The sequence below is a fragment of the Alosa alosa genome, chromosome 20 (genome assembly GCF_017589495.1).
Source record: "Alosa alosa isolate M-15738 ecotype Scorff River chromosome 20, AALO_Geno_1.1, whole genome shotgun sequence".
NCBI lineage: Eukaryota > Metazoa > Chordata > Actinopteri > Clupeiformes > Clupeidae > Alosa > Alosa alosa.
In genome coordinates, this window is record NC_063208.1 from 12,311,076 (window position 1) to 12,331,997 (window position 20,922).

The following is a 20,922-nucleotide window of genomic DNA, read 5'->3' on the forward strand; positions in this document are numbered from 1 at the left end:
TGTTTCCATGTTAGTAGGTATGGGTGTGTGTGTGTGTGTGTGTGTGTGTCCGTCCGTCCGTCCATGTGTCCATGTCCATGTTGGCAGGTATGGGTGAGTGTGTGTGTGTGTGTGTCCATGTTGGCAGGTGTGGGCAGCTGATGGAGGAATTTGACATGTTTCTGTTGTGTACTGTATGTGTCCAGTCGTGGGTCACTGTGGGTCTGTAGAGCTCTGTTGCGTTTCCAATGAGCTGAGCAGCAAAAGCCTCCCTGTTTTTTTAACTTATTCATGCCGTTTACATCGTACTCCCTCTCCCACCCGCTCCTCTGTGTGTGTGTGTGTGTTTGTGTGTGTGTGTCGTCCTCAGTGGGATGAGCCAAATAAAGCGGCAGCAGTGCTGGGGCAAATCCACCAGGACCTGTTATCTTTATTGGGTCCCTGTGTGTGTGTGTGTGTGTGTGTGTGTATGTGTGTTTAGTTTTACCATAGTATCTTCACTGGCGAATCTAAAATGCAATACATCATTATCCAAAAAGGAAAGAGAGTAGTCTCTATACCTTGGTCTCATGGTATACAGCCTTCACTTCAGGCACAGCAAAAATGCACATATGTAACGTGAGTCTGTGATTTCTTACAGTCTGGTTCTGTTCTGCTGTCTAGTATAACATGTAGCCACAGAGGGCTTACGTTTCCAGTGAAAAATAAACCAAACCCAAAGAGAATGCTTGGATTTTTTTTTTGTGTGTGTACCGTTTTCTTTAGGTTATAATTAATTTTAACAGACATAAATTGCTTGCACGCATCGTGCATTTTCTGTCACAGTTCTTGTACCACTCTGAGCTTTGCATCATTATTTAATTTACATACACATAGATGCACATCACCATCACCCACACAGGCTGACCGGCCCACGGCAGAATTCCCCATCTCTCGTTAAACTGAGATGCAACACTGACGCCTGGTGGACACAGTTTGTTGGGAACTGTTTGGTTAGAAGTTAGTGGTAATAATAACCTTCCATCTCAACTATGTCCAGTCAGGCTTCAGTAGTTAGCACATTGTCAATCTTGATCACATATCTGTGTGATCTTCCCAGTGTGTGATGTAAACACATCTCAACTCAGGTTCTATGTTCTGGACTAAAAACACAAAGGTGAAAAACTGCAAAATGGTGGCACCAGCTTGGAGAATACATGAAGTCATTAAACCTTGCCAAGTGTTGATGGATATGGTGGGTCATTGACCGCTTGTACCCAATGATGAATATCAATCCACATACAAGAGAGAGGCTTTGAATGTTTTTATTTCATAGTCACAGAGAGAAATGCATTACAAATGGCCAAATTAATGAACATGTTGCTTCTTTTTAATACAACTGAATTTCAAAATTGAAATCACATCATGTTTTACAAAATGTCTTTGGCAACCCATACTTAACATTTTTTTTATACAAAAATACATAAAGATTAAAATAAAGTGGTTAGCTTGGCATGAGAGGATTTGTGCGTAGTTCATCAAGCAAGGCCATGTGTGGGTTTTTAGTGTGTGATCTCCCTGTGGATTTGTTTTCAAAGTGAACCTCCACAACGTGTTCGAAGAACAATAGGAGGCAGGTGATGTGGTGGAGGCGGCTGCAGGCTACCAGAGAGGTATTCTCAAAATTAGCATTGGCTAACAGCAGTGGCTTCAACTTCACTCTTTACATTCAAAAGCAAACTGGCAACCAGTTCATTGCCATTATGTTTGCCTCTTTGAATTTTCTGCAAAGAGAACTTTTCGCCCACACATCTGCTTGGCGAATAAAGGCAAATGCAAACTCTGGTGCAGTGTGAGTGTGTATAACGGTCATGCTTATCAGTAGGCTACAGACGTACACACCCATTTTTGATGCTCATTCACACAACCACAAAACACATAAAGTAGTCAGATATACAGACAATCACACACACACACATACACACATTTATTCATACAGTCCCTGAGAATGTTGCTATTTCAGAAATCATGCATCATGGAAGACGTAGTTTGAAGCCTTTGGCTCTGTACTGTATTGTTCTGAAGCACCACAATCACTACATGAGCCACCATTTTAGACACAGATAAACTCATTACTCCCCCAAGACACGTAGTGAGATAGAACATTAGTGCAGTTGAACCACACACACACAAACACAATATGCGAAAAATCATGAAGAAAAGTGCTTCCTTGCTCTTCAGTTTTGTCCGTAATGATGTGCTTCTTGTGTATTTGTGGGACTGTGTCAGATATTGGTATCTCTTTATATTTGTCCTATTTTTTCCACAGATGCATGCCTTCACACACAGATCTGCAAAACAACCTTTAATACACACACACCAACACACCTTCCTAGCATCAAGACATGAAGTGCTCCTCCTCGTCCTCATCTTCCTCTTCTATCTTGTTGGGGCCCGGGTCACTAAAGCAGCGTGGGAGCCTCAGGTTGTCCATCTCTCCGCGGATCACGCTCAGCTCTGCCCCAAGGCTGCCATCGCTGCCCGAGGCGCCTTTCCCCTCAGAGTCCTGCTGCTGGGACGATTCATCCACTAGGCTGACCGACTCCTGGGACATCTGCTCCATGCGAGCGATGGGGGCCCGGCTCACTTGGATGGACGGGACCAAGGACACCTGGAACCTGGAGCTAGGGGTGGAGGTGGGGGTGGAGCCAAACACCTGGTTGTCTGCCAGGAGAGAGATGAACACAATCACCCAGTCATCTACACTATATACAGTATATATAAACACACATATAAATACACACAGCGGAGGGCTTGGGGAGTACACGCCCACGCACAAGGCTCTGCGGGACGTCATCGATTTGACACCGAAGCATAAAACAGCCTTTAGAGTGTCTCACCTGACTCAAATCTCACTCTCCTGGCAGGTGGGGTCTGTGGTTTAGCTGGAACTGTTAAGTAATGACTCATCTGTAAAAAAAAGTCATACACAGACATTTTAGAACACAAATACCGGTACACAAGTGTGTGTGTGTGTGTGTGTGTGTGTGTATTTTGGCGTACTCTTCTGTGCATCTCCACTCTCTTCTTCCTCATCTGGACCTCACTATAGTCCTCCTCCTCCTCCTCCAGGGGATCTTCGAATAGCGTGTGCCTGCTGTAGGAGCGCAGCTGCAGGGGAGAGAAAAACAGAATGACCAAAAGATTGTCCATTTTAAAGTGTATTTTTTTGTGATTTTCTGCCTTTAATTGATAGGATAGTGGAGAATGACAGAAAGTGAGTGGGAGAGAGAGTCGGAGTGGGATCCGGAAAGGACCACGGGGCGGGAATCGAACCCAGGTCGCCGGCATATGGTGCAGGTGCCCCAGCCAGTTGCGCCATGGCTGGGGCCGTGTGTGTCCATTTTAGTGATAACTGGAGCCCTGTCTCACCCTTTGTCTGGTGTTCTGCAGGTTGGTCCTGAGGATCTTCCTGATCTCCTCCTCCCGACCTTTAGGCATGTGGGGAATGAGACGCTCTGGAGAGGGCCTCCTGGGCTGGATATTCCTGACAGGAGAAACACACACACACACACACACACACACACACACACGTTAAACTTAAATCATTTGGCTTATATCCGACAGTTTCAAACCCAGGTCCCTTTGGGGCCTTGGACCCAAATATGGTACTGATGCTGCAGCCACTTGAACCACAGCTCCCCCTAGGCCTCCTCTTGTTTATTGCATTGTTTATCTAACTACCGAAACATATTGAATAGCAACTATAACACTTATACACTATACTATAACATGAACTAAACTATAACATGGTTTTACAGGAGTTCTCACACTGACTAAAACATTTTTTAAACCATGACCATATTATAGTAGGTATAGTAGGGAACAGTAGTGAATATATAAAGCTAACACACACACACACACACACACACACACACACACACACATACAACCAACAATCAAATATCACAAAGTAGTGCTGTAGGTTAGAAATCACATTCACAGTCTCAAACACACAGTCACACACATACATACAGACAGACAGACATACTGGATGGACATGTTGGCGATGCCCCCATCCTCCAGCATCATTGCATTCACAGTCTCAAACACAGAGACAGACAGACAGACAGACAGACAGACAGACGTACTGCATGGACACGTTGACGGCGGCGCCTCCACCCTCCAGCAGTGTGAGGGCCTGCCTGAGCTCCAGCTTGTGGTAGAAGGAGATGAGCTGGGGCTCCATGGAGCGCTCGCCCGCTATCAGCCACCGCTTCACATAGGACTTGTTAAAACGGCTCAGCCTAAAGAAAACAGAGAGAAAGTCACAGTGTGTGTGTGTGTGTGTGTGTGTGTGTGTGTGAGAAAGAGAGAGAGAGAGAAAGGAGATGTTTGAGAAGAAAGATCTGTTATAAGGGTAATATCGTAATTGTAGTGTATGTGGCATCATAAAGGGCAGAGAACCCCCTGAAAAGCATTCTGGGATACATACTTATCCTTCCAGTGGTGGTGCCCATAGTGTCCACACACATCCTCGATGCCAGTGAGTAAATGATCCAGGAACTGAAACACATAATGGCCGTAACAGAGCCACGGGGGGAAGAAGATGGCCGTCATTCACATCCATTTCTCTTCCACGCCACAAATGACTCTACTCCACTTGTCGATGCCAAAGTGGATGTCCTACCTGTGGGCCACTGCAGGCGGAGGGGTCTCACCTGAATGTGGATCTCTTCGTTGATGGAGCTCTTGGTGTCCTTCTTTCTCTTCACGGCCAGCAGCTCCACCAGTGGCCGGATGGTCATCCCCTGCGGAGGGAGAGGACGGGGGAAGGCTATCAGACAGGCATCCACAGCCACTGGGCAAGTTACATTTCAACATGTGCATGTCAAACGTTCTTTGCCATCTCACAACCACAGTGCGTTGTGTGTATATGGGGAGACTAGGGGTTCTGTGGTGCTATGTATAATGTTATTTTGTTGGGTTCTTACAGAATTCTTAAATATATAAACTGCCAGCTTGGTTGATAACATGACACTAGAATCCATCATCTGAACACTTATCACAGGCTTTATACTGGAGAGATCTTTAGAACTCAAAGCATATGCTATACGTCTTGGGTGTTCTATTCCAAGCCAGCAGTTGAACTGACCTGAACAAACACAGTGAAGAAGACCACGGTGATGATGGCTGTTAGGAACATATTCTTCATTGGAAAGTGATCTTCAGGCAGCAGGAACACCAGAGAGAATGCTATCGCCCCCCGCAGGCCACCATACGCAACTATGAACTGATCTTTACCGGTCAGTTTTACAATGCGAAATCTGTTGATAACTAAGGTTAAGCCAACAACTCCTGTTAACAGAATGACACAGACAGACACACACAGAAACAGAAAAGCAAGTTATCATTTATATAACTTATACAACTTAAATCATATGTGTAGTTGGCTGACCAAAACAAACCACTCCACAACTAGCTGCGGAGACAATCTGATAAAAGGGTCCTACGCAACACTCACCGAGCACTCGCGAGAGGAGGCAGAGGAAGATGGTGACGATGATGAAGGTCCAGTTCCACGAGTGTGGCCCAGCCACCGTTGACACTCCCAAGAAGATGAAGATGAGCGTCTCACTCACACTGCTCCACATCTTCAGGAAGTACTTGATGGTGGTGTAGGACTTGTGGGATACGTTGGCCTCCACATAAGGCCGCATCACCACACCACATGAAATCAGACTGCAGGACAAGGGAGCATTCAGAGACATCGGGTCTGAAAGATCTGCTGATATTGACCTTTAGTTTTTGTATGAAGAGTTGCTCATTTCTATGTTTGTGTTCATTGCACATCTAGTGAGCACTGTTAGTCATTTCAAGTGGAGCGCTCCCATGTTGTTTGTGATGAGTGAAAGAACATCCTTAATGAATTTCTGCATTTTTTTTCCATCTGTTCCATAATGATATAATGACAAATATCCAGTAATTTCCTGTGTATTAGCCACATTGTGTATAAGCTGCAGGACAGTGGTTAAAACAATTAAAATCATATTAATACCATATTAACTGCCCCTGTGTATTAACCTAATAGCTGAAGAAATGTAGCAAAATCAATGTATAAACCGCGGCTAACAGTTGGGACTACAGTATATAAAACATGAAAGAGTCCTATGTGTAGGACTTGCAGTTTGAGTTCCCACACTTGCTCAGAGAGACGATGCAAACTTGCCTCATGATGCCGGACAGATGGAACACCTCAGCAGACAGGTAGGCCATGTAGCTGTAGAGGAAGACGAAGAGAGGCTCGATGACGCGTGTGTGGGAGGTGAATCGCGAGGTGAAAGCTCCCAACACCCCGTAAATGGCGCCCACCAGGATCCCGCCCAGCGACACCACCAGGAAGCAGGCCACCCCCAGGCAGGCGTCCACCAGCGTCACCGTGCCCGCGTTAGCAAACTCCTCAAACAGATGGTAGAGGACCTGGAGCAGGCAGACAACAGGGTGAGAGCAACCCCCACAGATCGCATCTGGAGCCCCCACACCACCACAACAGCAGTCCTCTCTGAGCTCTAAACATGGAGGCTAGCTAGCATCCCTTCACCTCAGTCTTCACCACCAAACTCACATCCTACAAACTAGCAAATACTTTTGACACATTTATCACAAATGTATCGACACATTCATATTTATCAAAAGCAACTTACAATAGCCTGAATAAAAATCTATACCAGACAGCGCTCCTGTGGTCATCAGGGGCTAGTGTTCAACTCAATATGAACACTTTTTACTAAATAGCCGTACCTATGCTCCCTCAGCTAACACTGTGTTCTTCTGCTTCACTTCACTATGACCACATGAAGGTTTTTGTTTGTATTTTTGTTTGTTTGAGTCCTTGAGATCCTCCACACACTGCTCACAGACCTCCTGTGCTACAAATCAACTGTACAATTATTGTGAGGCAAAAAGATTTCAATATCCTCCTCTGCAAATTCCTCTGTGGTGCTGCCAACCCTCGTTCACTGTGTGCCTTATGATCTGGACACATTCCACTGGATTCCAGCTGGACAAGAGGCTTTAAAGGAGTGCCAATCCAAAGGACATCAAAGAAGCGATTGGCTTACAAGAGTTACATGGCCAGGCTGAGTGGAGATAATAAATCAGGTTTACTGAATTGAGTGGAGAGATTATCAACCACATATTTTACTACGAGAAAAACAGAACTGACTTTCTGCTTATGCAATTTGATCTACTCGATCAGAACCTATAGAACGTCCACAACAACAGCAGCACTAAAGAGTAAAGCCAAATCGGGCAGGTACAGAAAGAAGCTCCAGAGAAACTCCTCTTTAGTGCAAGTATGTCTCACTGCGATCTGTAGGACGATGCAGCTGGACATTCATGTCTATCTGCTACGTCAGAACACAATGCCCATCAGTGTCCAGATTCCAGACTATAATCTGGGCTGTAATCTGTGAGTGCTAGGCTAATAAACTCATACTTCTTCGAGATGCCAACATCCTCTGACATGAGTCAGATTTACATCTGCAAGGACTCATTGCATTCATTCACCCAGCCTGACTGGCTGCTATAACAGACAAGTGCTGTGTCACGTTTAATGAGTAATCGATTGTGGCCGTGAGCATGGTTCACACTGGCTGGCATTAAAGTGGCCCAGCTGGTACGCGTGGGTGATTAATCCATAAATTAACATGAGGCAGCTTTACTCCGGCACGGACACCCACCAAATGGGTTTTGCTCCAGATTATGCTTTAGGCCTCTGATGCAGATTAACAACTGAGACATCTAAAATCAACAACGATGACATTGCGTGATAACTCGGCCTGCCACAATAATTAGGGATACCTTTGTCCAACTTCGGTGCCTGACCTCACACTTTACCTTCCAATAGAGTGGAAGCTGTTACCACTGAAAAAAGTAGTGCAGTTACAGTAACATTAGCCTATGATACTAATATCGTAATATTTACTAGGATAATATACCGTGCAACAAAACAGTTACCATGACATGCCTAGTGACAACTGAGATATAAGCCCTGTAGCTGCAATGGAAAAATCTCTGCTATTATACAAGGGAGAAGTCGTCTATGTATTATTTTTCCTGTGTTTATGTTATGTTATCTAAAGAATCTTTTTAAAAAAGTTCGTTGTTGACTTGAGACACATGCTCCTCTCCAACAGAACAGAACATGAGTCAAGGATACAGCTCCTGCGTTTTGGGTTCTGATCTCAAAGGACTGAGAAGCCACCATTGTTAATGGCTTTGGCCAGGACAACCTATACTTTCTAAACCCCATTCTAAGTGTTCTCTCTAAGTGCTCAGACATGATGCCAATTTGCGTGTAAGATTAAAGACCTAGTCAGGAACAAGCTGGTGAAACTTTGTGAAGCCACCCTCTTTTTTTGATGCATGGACCCAGGAATAAAGCCCTGATATCTGATCACCACCACTGCTGACGGAGATGCCTTCTCTGGGTTACTGGAAAATATCATTGAGGGTATAAACTGGGCTAAAATGGTTGCATTGTCTATCCATTTCCACATGGGCAGATAAACAATGGCACCATTGAGGAACTGTCTTTTCCGGCTTTCTAGAGTTGTGTGTGACCTACCCTCCCTCATTTGGCATCTTTGGTTGAACACTCACATTGACTTGTCCTTCCCTGTGTCGCATGTACTGCCAACTATTCCCTTTATCACATTCCTTGCCAAGTAGCCACTCCTGTTATTGCGTCGCACCCCATTCACCTTACCACTGTAAATGTTCCCTCAGACCCCTAGTAATGGTCACTGGGTGCAATCCGAGACTTTCTAATAAGGAGACACAGCACTCAAAGAATCTCACATAGAAATGTATGGGGGTTAGTTCGTAACACAAACATGGCAGTCGTTTACACATATTCCGGCCCTTTCGCCACCAAAAGTTGACATGTGAATACATCGTGCCAATCATGTGGTGTGTTGTGAATACATTGTGCCAATCATGTGGTATGTTGTGAATACCTCATGCCAATTATGTGGTGTGTTGTGAATACATCGTGCCAATCATGAGGTATGTTGTGAAGACATCGTGCCAATCATGTGGTGTGTTGGGAATACATCGTGCCAATCATGAGGTATGTTGTGAATACATCGTGCCAATCATCAGGTATGTTGTGAACACATCGTGCCAATCATGTGTTGTGATCTCGCAGCGGGAGCAAGGTTGGTGTCGTGAAGCCTTGTGCATGCACAGTTCTGCCCAAAATAGATGCCTGATAAGTTCCCAAAATGCGATGCAATGTGGCTGCCGAGTGGAGGGACTTCCCTAAAAGGACTTTGGTGTTATGGTTTAACTCTTGGACTACTGTTGAGCTACTGTTGAGTGTAGTTAGTACACCTGAGTACACAATTTTGGACTAGTTTGGGCCCTTGCTCACCTGGATGTGCAGTAACTAAGTACCTACTCACCACAGTGACCGCATCATTGAGCAGAGACTCTCCGAACACAATGATGTGCAGCAGCTCGTTGATTTGGATGTCCTCGAACACAGCCAACACCGCCACCGGGTCCACCGCTGACACTATGGAGCCGAAGATCAGGCACGCCAGCAGGCCCACCTCCCTCAGCTCCCCACCTGTAGCCTGGCACACGCCGTACAGAATCAGGCCCACGAAGAAGGCGTTCCACAGCGTTCCCACCACGGCGAACATCAGAATGGTGCCGGTGTTCTCCGTGAAGGGCCGGATGGGCAGGAAGTAGCCGGCGTCCAGAATGATGGGCGGCAGCAGGCACAGGAAGAAGAGCTTGGAGTCCAGCACGGGCGGGTTCTCGCCCATCAGCTTGATGAGACCGCCCACCAGCAGGCCCACCACGATGAGAAGGCAGCTCTCGGGCACCACACCAGACAGCCGCGGGACCAGGTGGAAGCCTGAGGAGGACCAGAGGGAACAGGGAAGACAACAGACTCACTCTGATCATTGGATTTACACCGGAGGAGCCCGGAAGGAAAGAATCATCACAGAGTTGAGTGAAGACAAAACTGACATTATGGGAGACTATTAAAGCCTAATTAGATATTACGACCTATGAGAGAAATTAGTGAACAAGCACATGTGGATCTGAGCTCATCGGGACTATTATAGGTCTCAGTATTGCTTAGTGTGGCATCTCTTAGACTTAGGAACTATACAGAACAGATGGAACCTGACAAAAGCCATTGCAAGCAGTTTGTGGAGATGTAGTAAACATAAATTAATATATTTGATGGGTTGGGGAGCTGCTTCAAATAGAGACTCAATATCCATCAAAGATTTGTTGATGGACAACTTTTTCATCACTATGTAAATTCTGCTTCACATTTGGTGTAAAATATGTCTGTCTACAAGTTGTTCTCCCTCTGGGGCACACCCCTCACAGTCTGATAAGATGTTTTATCAGTGTCAAGGGGTTTCTTGCATTGGGCAGACACTGAAATGGTGCGCAAGCAGCTCTCATGTGCATCTTATCAGGCCGAAAACTGCGGGGTGCACACCACCCAGATAAGCCCCTGGACCCAACGCATTTTGGATAAACAAATGGATGAGGGATTTCATATCCATGATATGAAAAAGCCTAAAACTAATCACTTGAGTTATGAGTGAACTTATGAGTGGCTCTGAAGTTGTTGGCTTGCCAAATATTCGATCCCAGCATTTCTCATTACACTTCAGTGTCAAAAAAACTTTGAAGAACAGCAGTATTACAGCCCCATTAAATCTGGGACAGTGATCTGTATTGAATAATAATTACGCATAGCAATTATTTAATGACTAGTTTAATGACAGATGTAGATAAATATCCTACTCCAAACAGATGCTGTCATTGGAACTTGATGTAGGCTACTTAGCCACGTCTTTATACATCCTGAATACGTGACGCAATGCGTGACTATAGGAATCCAATAGCCTACAAATCCCACATTATTATATAGGCTACTGTATCGACATTCATCAAAGAAAATCCCGGAGCAGAATTCTTAACTTAATTCACCTACCCAATTTCATTAATGAAGCAAGTAATATCCATAGAGATATCTCGAAAGGCATCCGAACATAGTCATAATTGATAGAGAGGACTGGAAAGGCCTTTTTCGTGTGATGACTTGTGCCGTTTGTTTTGGAATCGGTCCGAGTAGTCGTGCCGTTTCCCTGGCCGGTACGGACGACAGATGCAGACACGTAACTTGCCATAACAGACAGAATTAATACCGCTACAAGGAGACTCCATCTCCGAACCAGGGAACGGTGTGGACCGCCGGCAGGTCGTAAAAGCGCTGACATCTCAGCGAGTCTGTAAGTTGGACTTAGTTCTTCATTCTAATCGACACGATGAACATGCATCGGGTACGCCGCTTTTGGGCGTAAATCACCAAGCCATTGAAACAGGTGCAGCCGCGCTGTTTTACGCACATCGGTCGACGCAGAATGAGTCTGCCTGGCGGTTGGCTCGATGATACAATCGTGTCAAGAAACGTCAACACCACAGAGTCATGACACAGTCGGCTCAATGATACAATCAAATACAAATTTTTAATTATGATGATAATAATGATTATTATCTAGGCCAAAAAGATTTAATGACTTGGAAGCCTTCCACGACATTTTGTCCATCTATTAGGCTACGTTTCCTGACTTTTTGGATATGTTGTAAGCCTATTTTAGGCAGACCATAAATAACTTTCCTAATCTTTGTGATGGTGAGAGAAAGTTTATTTTAAAAAGTAACGCCCTTTTTGGCATCCTTATTATGACCAGTTCTCGTCTGGCTTAAAATAAAAAATATGAGACCCGTGGCGTGTGGGGGCATTCAGTGACACCTACTGGATAGGAGCTTCTGAGCCAACACCTGTGTCTGTTTTAGGTTATGACCAACACAACCCAAATATTTGCTTCCAATCATATGGTTATCATAGACATGGATGTACCTTCTAATAGATAATAATAGAACTTAATAGTGCTTCCTTGGAGCTCAGCCAAGTTCCATTTTTTGCCCGATAACGATATTGTGGTGGTGGTGTTGATGACAATGATGATGGAAATGCAGTACCAATGATTACCACCAGAGATCGGGAGAGATCTAGCCTACTTACATTATATTTTAATGTAAGCAAACAAACCATCCAAAATCCTAGTTATCACTGTGACATATGACTGAGGTGATGATAACAGTTTGTTATCATCACCTCAGTCACATGTCAGGGGATATGAATTACCATGACCTTATACTCTGAGTTGTCTGATGCACTTCTAAGAACTTGATGCTTTATGAAGGGTATGTATAGTTTTGACTATTATATTGTATTAAACTTCCATAATTTCATTATGCATTCTATTAACCAAAAATCAATAGACAAGACTGTCCTGCTCACCGAGACACAAATAACACAAATGAACAATTGCAGTTTGTCATACATCATCGTTAATGTCCACCTGTAATGTCATGTATTGACCCTCTGTTGAATGTATGCATGCAAATGAATTTTGGAGTGAGTGAAGAAAATGTGAGGTATAATGGTCAGATGTGGGGAATGTGGATTGAACAAACAGTGGTCTGGACTCAGCGGACTGAGACATGAAGGGTCTGTGGCCTTTCCTGTATGGCTCACGCTCTGACGCCGTGGATTGTGGGATTTATCCCTGGAGCCCCACTTCCTGATCTCTGTCTATCTGCTTCTCATTATGCACAACAAGCGTTTGATTCTCTGGCTAACCAAACATGACCCATTCACACAGTAACAGGACTTCACAGATGAGCACACACTGGATGACAAGGGTGGGAAGATGGCCACATTCAGAACTGTCCATGCGGTTCAGAAGCTCTCCTTTGACTGACTAATTCTAATAAAAGTGAACCATCCATTACTGCCTATATAAGATGTCATATTATTGTAAATATATTTTGCTATAGTTTGTATGTATTTTTCACATTCCATATGGGAAGGTGCACATATTCTCAAAGATCATTGATTGAATGAAAATGAGAAGTTTCGTTCTCTCCTGTGGAGCTTTTTCTGTGTTATACAGTATGTCAACACCCATCCATGCTGGCTTTACAGTGATAAGGGCAGATAATCACCTTACAGCTTAGAGCTTACAATATGACTTCACTGATTTCAATTCAGTCGAAGAAGGAAAAACAATGAAATACAACTAAATGTATGAGAGATAAGACCCCCCCATCACCTGAATTCCAAACACCAGCCCAGTAAGTGCTGCAGTGATGACAGTCTCCAGAATTCCTGGTGGTTTCCCATGGTGCCACTGTGTAAACATGACTTCTCCCAGTGTCCAGCCATGTGTAATAGCAACAAATGGACCAGGGCTTAGCTCCAGTCAGATCTTCCCTTGAGTTATAAAAAGGCTAAAATGAGGTATTGTGAGTCATAACACACAGGCTATCAAGTTGCAACCACACTAAACCTGTTCGCCATCTGCTGTCACCATTAACAAGACGAATACATTAGCTCACTTGAGACACTAGTATAAGACAATCTTAAACTTTGATGGGCAATAATGATTAAGACTTTTGTTTTAATTATTTAGGACTTTTTAATCAAATATTTTGAAACTTCTTGGAACTCAATTGTACCCATAAAAACTGATTGCACCTCAGATAAGGAATAATGGTATATGCCTCATGAAACTGAGAATTGATGTCAACTTTAACTATTGAGAAAAGCTTGTTTGATATTAATGGACTATGGGGAGTGTGGTGACCACAGGAGGCCTGGATGAGACAGATCTTATTTGCAACAGGTCAATCAAGAGAGGTTTATTAGGATTTTGTTTCAGAGTATATTATTCTGTGGTTTATTTTTCAAAAATGAGGAAAATGGTGAGAGACAAATCATGCAGAGCTGTAACTGGTATGTAGTATGTACTAGGTTCAATATTCAGCTCAACACTGAAGACAGAAATGTAAACAAACATGTAAACAATGTAAACAAACATCCATGTATTGAGCACTGTTATAAATTATATTTTGAGTTGATATTACTACCCTGATTTTATTGACCAGGCTGCAGATCCACTCACACAGAATGAAGGCAAAGCCTGAATTGTGTTTCTGAGTGACAGGCCGTGTGTACCCCCAGTTACACATATAACTGTACTGCTTTTAAATATTAAGTTCATATGAATTAACCCATTTAGATGATCCAGCCACCCGTTCAAGAGACAATATCAGTCTCTGCAAAACTTCTTCACATCAGTAACCAAACACAAAACCAGTGGAGTGCTCATATGGAGTTACGTAAGTTACAAAGACCTTCCATTTAAGAGAAGCCGATAAGATCATGTAACATCCCCCGTCATACCGTACCATCCAACACTGTTGCTGCTATTACACTGAAATGCATTATTGGAACATCAATGAGGATAATCTTCCAGAATTCTACACAGGAACAGGAAATTCACAGGAAATGGATTGAAAACCCTTCAAACTTAATAAATCAAGAATAAATAAACAAATAAATAGACATCGGCACACAATGTTGTGAATACATAGTATACATTATTTATATTTATATATTCCAGGTCCTAATAATTTAGACAAAACAGCTTCAAATTATTTAAAAGAAATTTTATTCACAGTTTAAAAAACAGTTTGGTGCACAGTATAAAGTTCCATTCAGTTAACAAAGTAGGCTAATACAGGTGCAATTCTTATGATGAGTTAGTAAAAGTGGCAAATCCCACAGTAGTGTGATGACTAATGTATTCTTAGTATTCCTATAAAGTAGCCTAAGTCTTACAGTATTATTTCATTAAGCTTTTGCTTGTTACACATGTAAGATAAACAGTGTCAGGATGTACATATGTCAAGTATAGTCAGAGTTTGTCTCATACACAAAGACATCTCCATGTTAAAGCAACAAAAACGTTTGGTAGTGACAAACACGAAGGGCAAACGTCTTTCAGAGGAGCAGCACTTTCACTTTTCCTTCACAACACTTTCCAGAAAACTCATCTCTGTTAACACACAGCTTAGCATTCCATCATTTTCCAACAAACACATTTCAACATACAAAAACACCGAACCTCATCAACCAAGCCTCATATTCATGGTAAGATCCACTCCTTCACATTAGTCAGGTAAAATGAAATTATCAGGTTTTTCCATTTTAGTTTGATTTAGTGTCTGGTGAGTGGTGACAATGTCACTGGTTTAATGTCAGAATTAAGTGCAATTACTTACAGTAAAGGTATGTATGTTACCTGAACATTACATTATTGATGAATCTTTAAACACTGACCACATAGCTTGTCACACCATCAGGGCTAATTGCTGAAGATATAAAAAGATGTAAAGACAGGAAAGTAGAGGTTATAAGTTGTCCTGGAGGATATTCCAGGTAGGGCAGTCATCCATGTCACTTTATGGAATCTTTTGCACAGACCTATTTAAACACCAATCGTGTAGCAGGTCTGAGTCCTGAACGTGCCCCATGGTCTTTTGGGCAGAGAGGTGTCCTCTCGTGGCCTCTAGGGGGCGGCATCTCAGGCTGAAGCCTCCTTCAGGTGGACCCGCTCAGCCATCTGCCGGGCACTGTAGCAGGACATCCCTAATCCCACTGTGGCCATCGTCATAGCGATGTGGTTGACAGGGCCAGTCTGCGGCTGCATCCGCACTTCACCAGAGACCTGCCGCTGAGGTCAGAGAGTGCACACACACACATACACACACACACACACACACACACACATTGAATATAAACCAACAAATGCAAGTTAGTCAGTGAACACGTCAAGTGAACATACATGGCTCTCAAAAAAAGAAAAAAAGAAAACATGCCAAAAACCTTGTTAAAGCATTGTTATCATGAAGGTACATAGGTGATTCAAAATACACAGCGGCCATCATGATGTCTTCAGGTCACAGTCCCAGGGGGACTTTATATAAGAGGGCATCTTTATATAATCAAGACTAGCCATCAAATATTAATGCTCTTGAGATGGGGAGGAAGTGAGGAAGTGGCACGCGTGCTCTGCACCACTCACTGTTGCACATGTACTTGTTCTCATCTTAAAGGGGAACACAGGTTTGATATGTATTTAGCAATGTGGACTTCCTGTGATCACAGCCAAAACAAAACAATTTGAACAGAAGTTACATATGAAGAGTTTGGTTCCAAAACGCTATATCTTCATTTTTAAAAACATTAAAAAGTCAGGCTATTTAATTGTGTATTTCAGGTAATATCAATCAAAATGCAGTTGTGTTGTTTTGATTGAGTAAAGATAAATCAAATAACAACACCCAATTACAGTTCTACTGAAATAATAAATGAAAGAAATGATTCATGTAAAAAATGATTTATGAAAATTCATTAAAATGGTGGATATGGCGTTTTGGAACTAAACTCTTCATATGTTTTGCCATATATTTTTTACAGTCTATGGTTTTGACATACAGAAATAGCATGTAATGCAATTTACTGTTCCAATATCAAATTTACGGAATAGTCATAACTGTTCTGTTGTACCAGCAGAAACTAGCCATACCATATCAATACTTTAACAAATGAACACTGCTGTGAAGTATAAGGTAAATAAACTGTAAAATATGTCAACAAACCTGCAGAAGACGGAAGTATCCTGGAGTCAGTCTTCCGAGTCTGATGATCATTGTTGCAGTGTACTTTCACAGACCAACTCCACAGCCAACCTGCAGGTGATACATCAAGGTGCAACAGTAACATGAATAGTTAAAGGCAAAATAAACAAATATATATGATCCTAGAGCTTCCTGTGCAAGAGAGCACCCTATTTGCTGTTTCTGTAATGAGGCTTAATGAGTTGTAATCTAATAGGGACTAATCTACAACAAAGTCCTGATAATCCCACAGGAAAAGTTATAGGCTCAACAAGCCACCAAGTGCTTCCAAACAATTTCTATGGTCTGTCTGTCCACCCTAAGAATTTCACATGTTGATTATCCATTCAAACAAATGTTATGACTAATCTTTGCTGAAATTACCTTTCGTCATCGGTATGTGTGAATGTGTCTGTGAATGGGTAACCTGAGGGGTATAAATCTGTAAAGCACCTGATAGAAGAGAACCATTTACCACTATCATTTAGATGGAAACATACCAATAATAGGGCATCATCTTATTTGGTACAAATGCTGCATCATCTTATTCCTCCTCATATTAATTCTTCCTTATCCAGTCATCTTTAACAGTGGCAAAAGTACACCAGGTTGGCGAGAAAAGAGTTGTTTGTTATAATGAAAAAGTAAGATCAACATAACTGCTAAGTGATGATATAGAAAATCACTTTCTTGTTTCAATGAATTAACAAATGATCTATTATACTATTATTAAGCTACAGTGACAAGGACAAAGGTTGAACCAAAGCATCATATAATGAAAAACATTGAATCACTTTAGGAAGACACAGCGAGAACCACACAAAGACTCTATTTAGATTATTCAAAGGGCAGGGGACTTTCACGGCTGAATATGGTGCCTCATGATATTAATTTAATAGCCCAAAATAAAACACACATAGAAGTGTACTCCCTCCATAGTGAATGCAAGGAATCTGAAACTTGATCCTGTCAAGAACCAAAGCCTAAACTTCTCACTTTTTCAATGGATCAGGATTATAAATACAAAGAAACTGCTTTTCCATTAAACTTTCTAATCTACCTGAAAAAATGCCAGTATTTCAAAGGATCTAATATTTCCCTGAAACACCCTGAAAGGTTAAATCAGGACATTTTAAAATAAAGATCCCTCCTGGAATGCTCTCTCTAACTACTTCTTACCAGGGGTGAAACTTGGGAGGTTGCGTTGGCCGAGGTTGCATTGGCCGGTTTTGATTATTGGGGAGTTACAACCCCCACCCACTATGCTATATTTTACACCTTTGCTACTCACAGTGTCAGAGGAAGTAACATAAACCACAAATCTGCACAAAAACTCAATTATCTAAAGTAGCTTCACAAAGTGAAGCTAAGCTATATCTTCTGTAGCTCTAAACCTGTGAGGAACCAGCCAGACTCACCTTCCTCCTGCTGGAAGACTGATCCGCTGACTGATTACATCCAGCACCAGCAAGAGACCGCTGCACTCTGAGCAGAGACACCCTGAAGCTCCTAACACTGCCTCGCTGTGTGTGTGTTTGTGTATGAGAGAGAGCCTGTGTGTATTTGTGTGTGTGTGTGTGTGTGCACCTCTCAGTGGACAGTCAGGGACACACACTTACATAAACATTCACAGAGCTGCACGTACACTGCCTGTCAGATACGATTTAGCCATTTAGTGAACAGAGACTGGGAAGAGAGAGAGAATGAGAGAGAGAGAGAGAGAGAGAAAGAGCAAGGGAAAAGGACAGTGCACTCAAAAAGTTTTGCCATGCAGTACGGTGCACGCTTGAAGGAGCAAGTGTGTTAATACGCTGCAGTGTATTATGCAACGCCACACACTTCCATCATTTACTCAAGAAAAAGCCCCCTCCCATTGTCCCACATCACATATGTGCCATATATGATGCTGAGACCATATCTAATGCAGTGTCATTGACCTAAATAGAGCTACAGGGCATGAATATAGCCACAGCAAAACAACATGTGAGGTCATGCTCTTCACTGGGCAATGTTTCTGGCATTGTTTTGGTATTACGTAAAACCATCTCTATTTTACATGAAGCTTTATATAATACCCATGGCATTGAGCATGCATCTGGACGGAGAATTCAGATTATTAAAATATGATCTGAACTTTACATGGGTGCAGAGAGGAGGAAGCCACAAATATTTGAAAACAAAGAACAATGAATTGCTGGATAATGCTGTCTGCAAGCTAGATATTAATGTAGGTCTTATGTAGTTTGGGAGAAAAATCCTATCAAATGACCATGATAGAGTGCCTATAGAGGCCAGAAGAAATTGGACTTATACAAAACAGAATGCATTTCAAATGAGATCAATTTGAAACATTTTTTCGTTGTTTGATTAGGCTACATTCTGCTTTAAATAAAACGGATAAACGAATGAAAGAAACATTACTTTGAGGCCTCAGTACGCGGCCACACAATGATGATAGGCTACGAACTTACCCATCGTAGAGCTTGGCCGTTTTCTGGGACTAGGAAGATACATGTAGGCCTATGTGTGTTATGAAACATCTGCTTAAAAAACATTATCACTTACCAAGAATTAACGATGGACTCTTTTCAACGGACTACCTCCTTGGAAATATTGAACACCGCGCGAGGAATTTCTCCATGCAGGCGTACGTGAAGTATCAACTGGAGAGGGGGAGGAGGGGGTATTGGCTATATAGGGTATTATTGGGGGAATGGGAGCCATACGTTTTGTTGGCGCATGAACTCAACGAACCTAGCAGGTTCCCTTGGTTCATGCAACACGGCGCCGGGTGGATGGGCGGAGACGAAGACATGGGAGTGTGGGGGGTCGCCAACATGGGAGTAGCCCCCTGTAAAATGTCGGAACCATATTGGCATAGAAACACACCTAACACTCTGTTTTTTCATTGAATACTATAAATGTTTTATAGTATGCAACCACTTAGGCTTAATTGCATTGCAATAAAGCAAGGGCATATGAGCCATCACTGAGCAGGCATGGGCATACCAGTTTATTGACAGACCTAGAATCTCACTTTTATGAAGATGTGAAATTTCTCCCCCAATTAAATGAAAATGTCACTGTGTAGTATCCTACTGGCTCAAAGTATGAAAAAGTTCATTGTGTTCATAATGCAAGCTGACAGTCAGTGTTGTGCCAGTTCACAGCTTTTCTGAACTAGTTCACGTTCAGTTCATACATGCTCAAAGTGAACAGTTCACGTTCAAAGTTCACAATTTTAATTCTGAACTAGTTCAAAGTTCAGTTCATTTTACTTTTTTCGTGAAATATTCAAATAAATACTTTTTTTCACACTACGAGCTAGAAATCACTATACGTTCTTTGAAGCTGCTCATTGTAGACATTTGCTCATGACACTGCAATTGTGGGAAGAGTTCAGATGCAAAACCCTCTAAATCCGTCTGACCACATTTCTTTTAAATGAGCATTTAAAATCCGGTTCCTATAGGTTTTTGCATAGAAATCGATATTTCAGACCAGGAAGAGAGTGTTATTTGATGTGTTTTGAAGTTAAATTATTTGATTAACGTATACTATGTGAGGAGAGCATTCACTCACCATCTTTATCTCATTTTTGACGTAGGTGGCATTTAGAGGCTTTTGCATCTGAACCCTTCGTTTCTTACCAGGTGATGAAACTTGCAGCAGTAGCCTACAGACAAGGTAGACCAGTTCTATACTTATTAGTGCAATGAAATCCAGCCCTCCGCGCTCTCGCCGTTGCCTGCTACGCGGCGTTGCTATGCCTACCCCGCTCTGCTGCAATTCATCACGGGTAACGTTGTGCGGAAGCCAGTATGCTATCAAAGAGTATAGAAGTAGTTACTTCTATACTCTTTGATGCTATTCAACTATTCTCAGCCGGACACTACGTTGCCCGCAATGCATTGCGCACACAATGTCAAAACCATTTCTGTCTGGTGATACATGATTTAAGCGGCACCAGAGAGAATACAGGAGGGAGGAACTTTCTCTCGTTGCGTTTCAAAAGAGAAAACAGATGTCACTCAGTTTTCAATGGAAAACAAATTCCAACGTTCATTTACAGTGATGTCTGCCGTTCATGACACATAATGTGAACTAATTCACGTTCAAGTTCTTTATTAAAAAATGTGTTGCGTTCAGTTCAACGTTCACGAAAAAATGAGCGTGTTCAATGAACGCGTTCTTTTGAACTCGTTCACGCACAACACTGCTGACAGTAGGCCTACACCGATGTAATCGTTGATTTGGTCCTGTCAAATGCACACAGAGGTCATCAGGGCAAGTTAAAAAGTTGAAACCCATTTACCATGTGGGAATGAGTTT

The 20,922-nt window shown here is 42.6% G+C and overlaps 1 protein-coding gene and 1 long non-coding RNA gene across 2 annotated transcripts; both read right to left on the reverse strand.

Annotated features, from left to right (window-relative positions):
- Positions 1–1,267: 1,267 nt before the first annotated feature.
- On the reverse strand, positions 1,268–11,427 carry LOC125285098 (Na(+)/H(+) exchanger beta-like). The gene is made up of 12 exons (XM_048229352.1): positions 10,991–11,427; positions 9,426–9,886; positions 6,188–6,438; positions 5,483–5,700; positions 5,114–5,316; positions 4,680–4,769; positions 4,454–4,524; positions 4,110–4,265; positions 3,391–3,505; positions 3,022–3,129; positions 2,859–2,928; positions 1,268–2,682 (listed from the first exon to the last, which is right to left on the reverse strand). The coding sequence occupies exons 1-12, from the start codon at positions 11,274–11,276 to the stop codon at positions 2,357–2,359; spliced, it is 2,355 nt and encodes a 784-aa protein (XP_048085309.1). The 5' UTR covers positions 11,277–11,427; the 3' UTR covers positions 1,268–2,356.
- Positions 11,428–14,560: 3,133 nt separating this feature from the next.
- LOC125285100 lies at positions 14,561–18,263 on the reverse strand. The gene is made up of 3 exons (XR_007191982.1): positions 18,009–18,263; positions 16,573–16,662; positions 14,561–15,644 (listed from the first exon to the last, which is right to left on the reverse strand). It is a non-coding gene; the product is annotated as an uncharacterized LOC125285100 (long non-coding RNA).
- Between the last annotated feature and the right edge of the window lie 2,659 nt (positions 18,264–20,922).

Excerpts from the sequence above, each read along its gene's own strand:
- LOC125285098 (XM_048229352.1), bottom strand. The coding sequence starts at position 11,276 with ATGTCAGCGCTTTTACGACCTGCCGGCGGTCCACACCGTTCCCTGGTT. Across the intron at positions 9,887-10,990 it reads TGCTTCATTAATGAAATTGG|GCTTCCACCTGGTCCCGCGG; the intron begins GTAGGTGAATTA and ends GGTCCTCCTCAG. Across the intron at positions 4,770-5,113 it reads TCTTCACTGTGTTTGTTCAG|GGGATGACCATCCGGCCACT; the intron begins GTCAGTTCAACT and ends CTCCCTCCGCAG.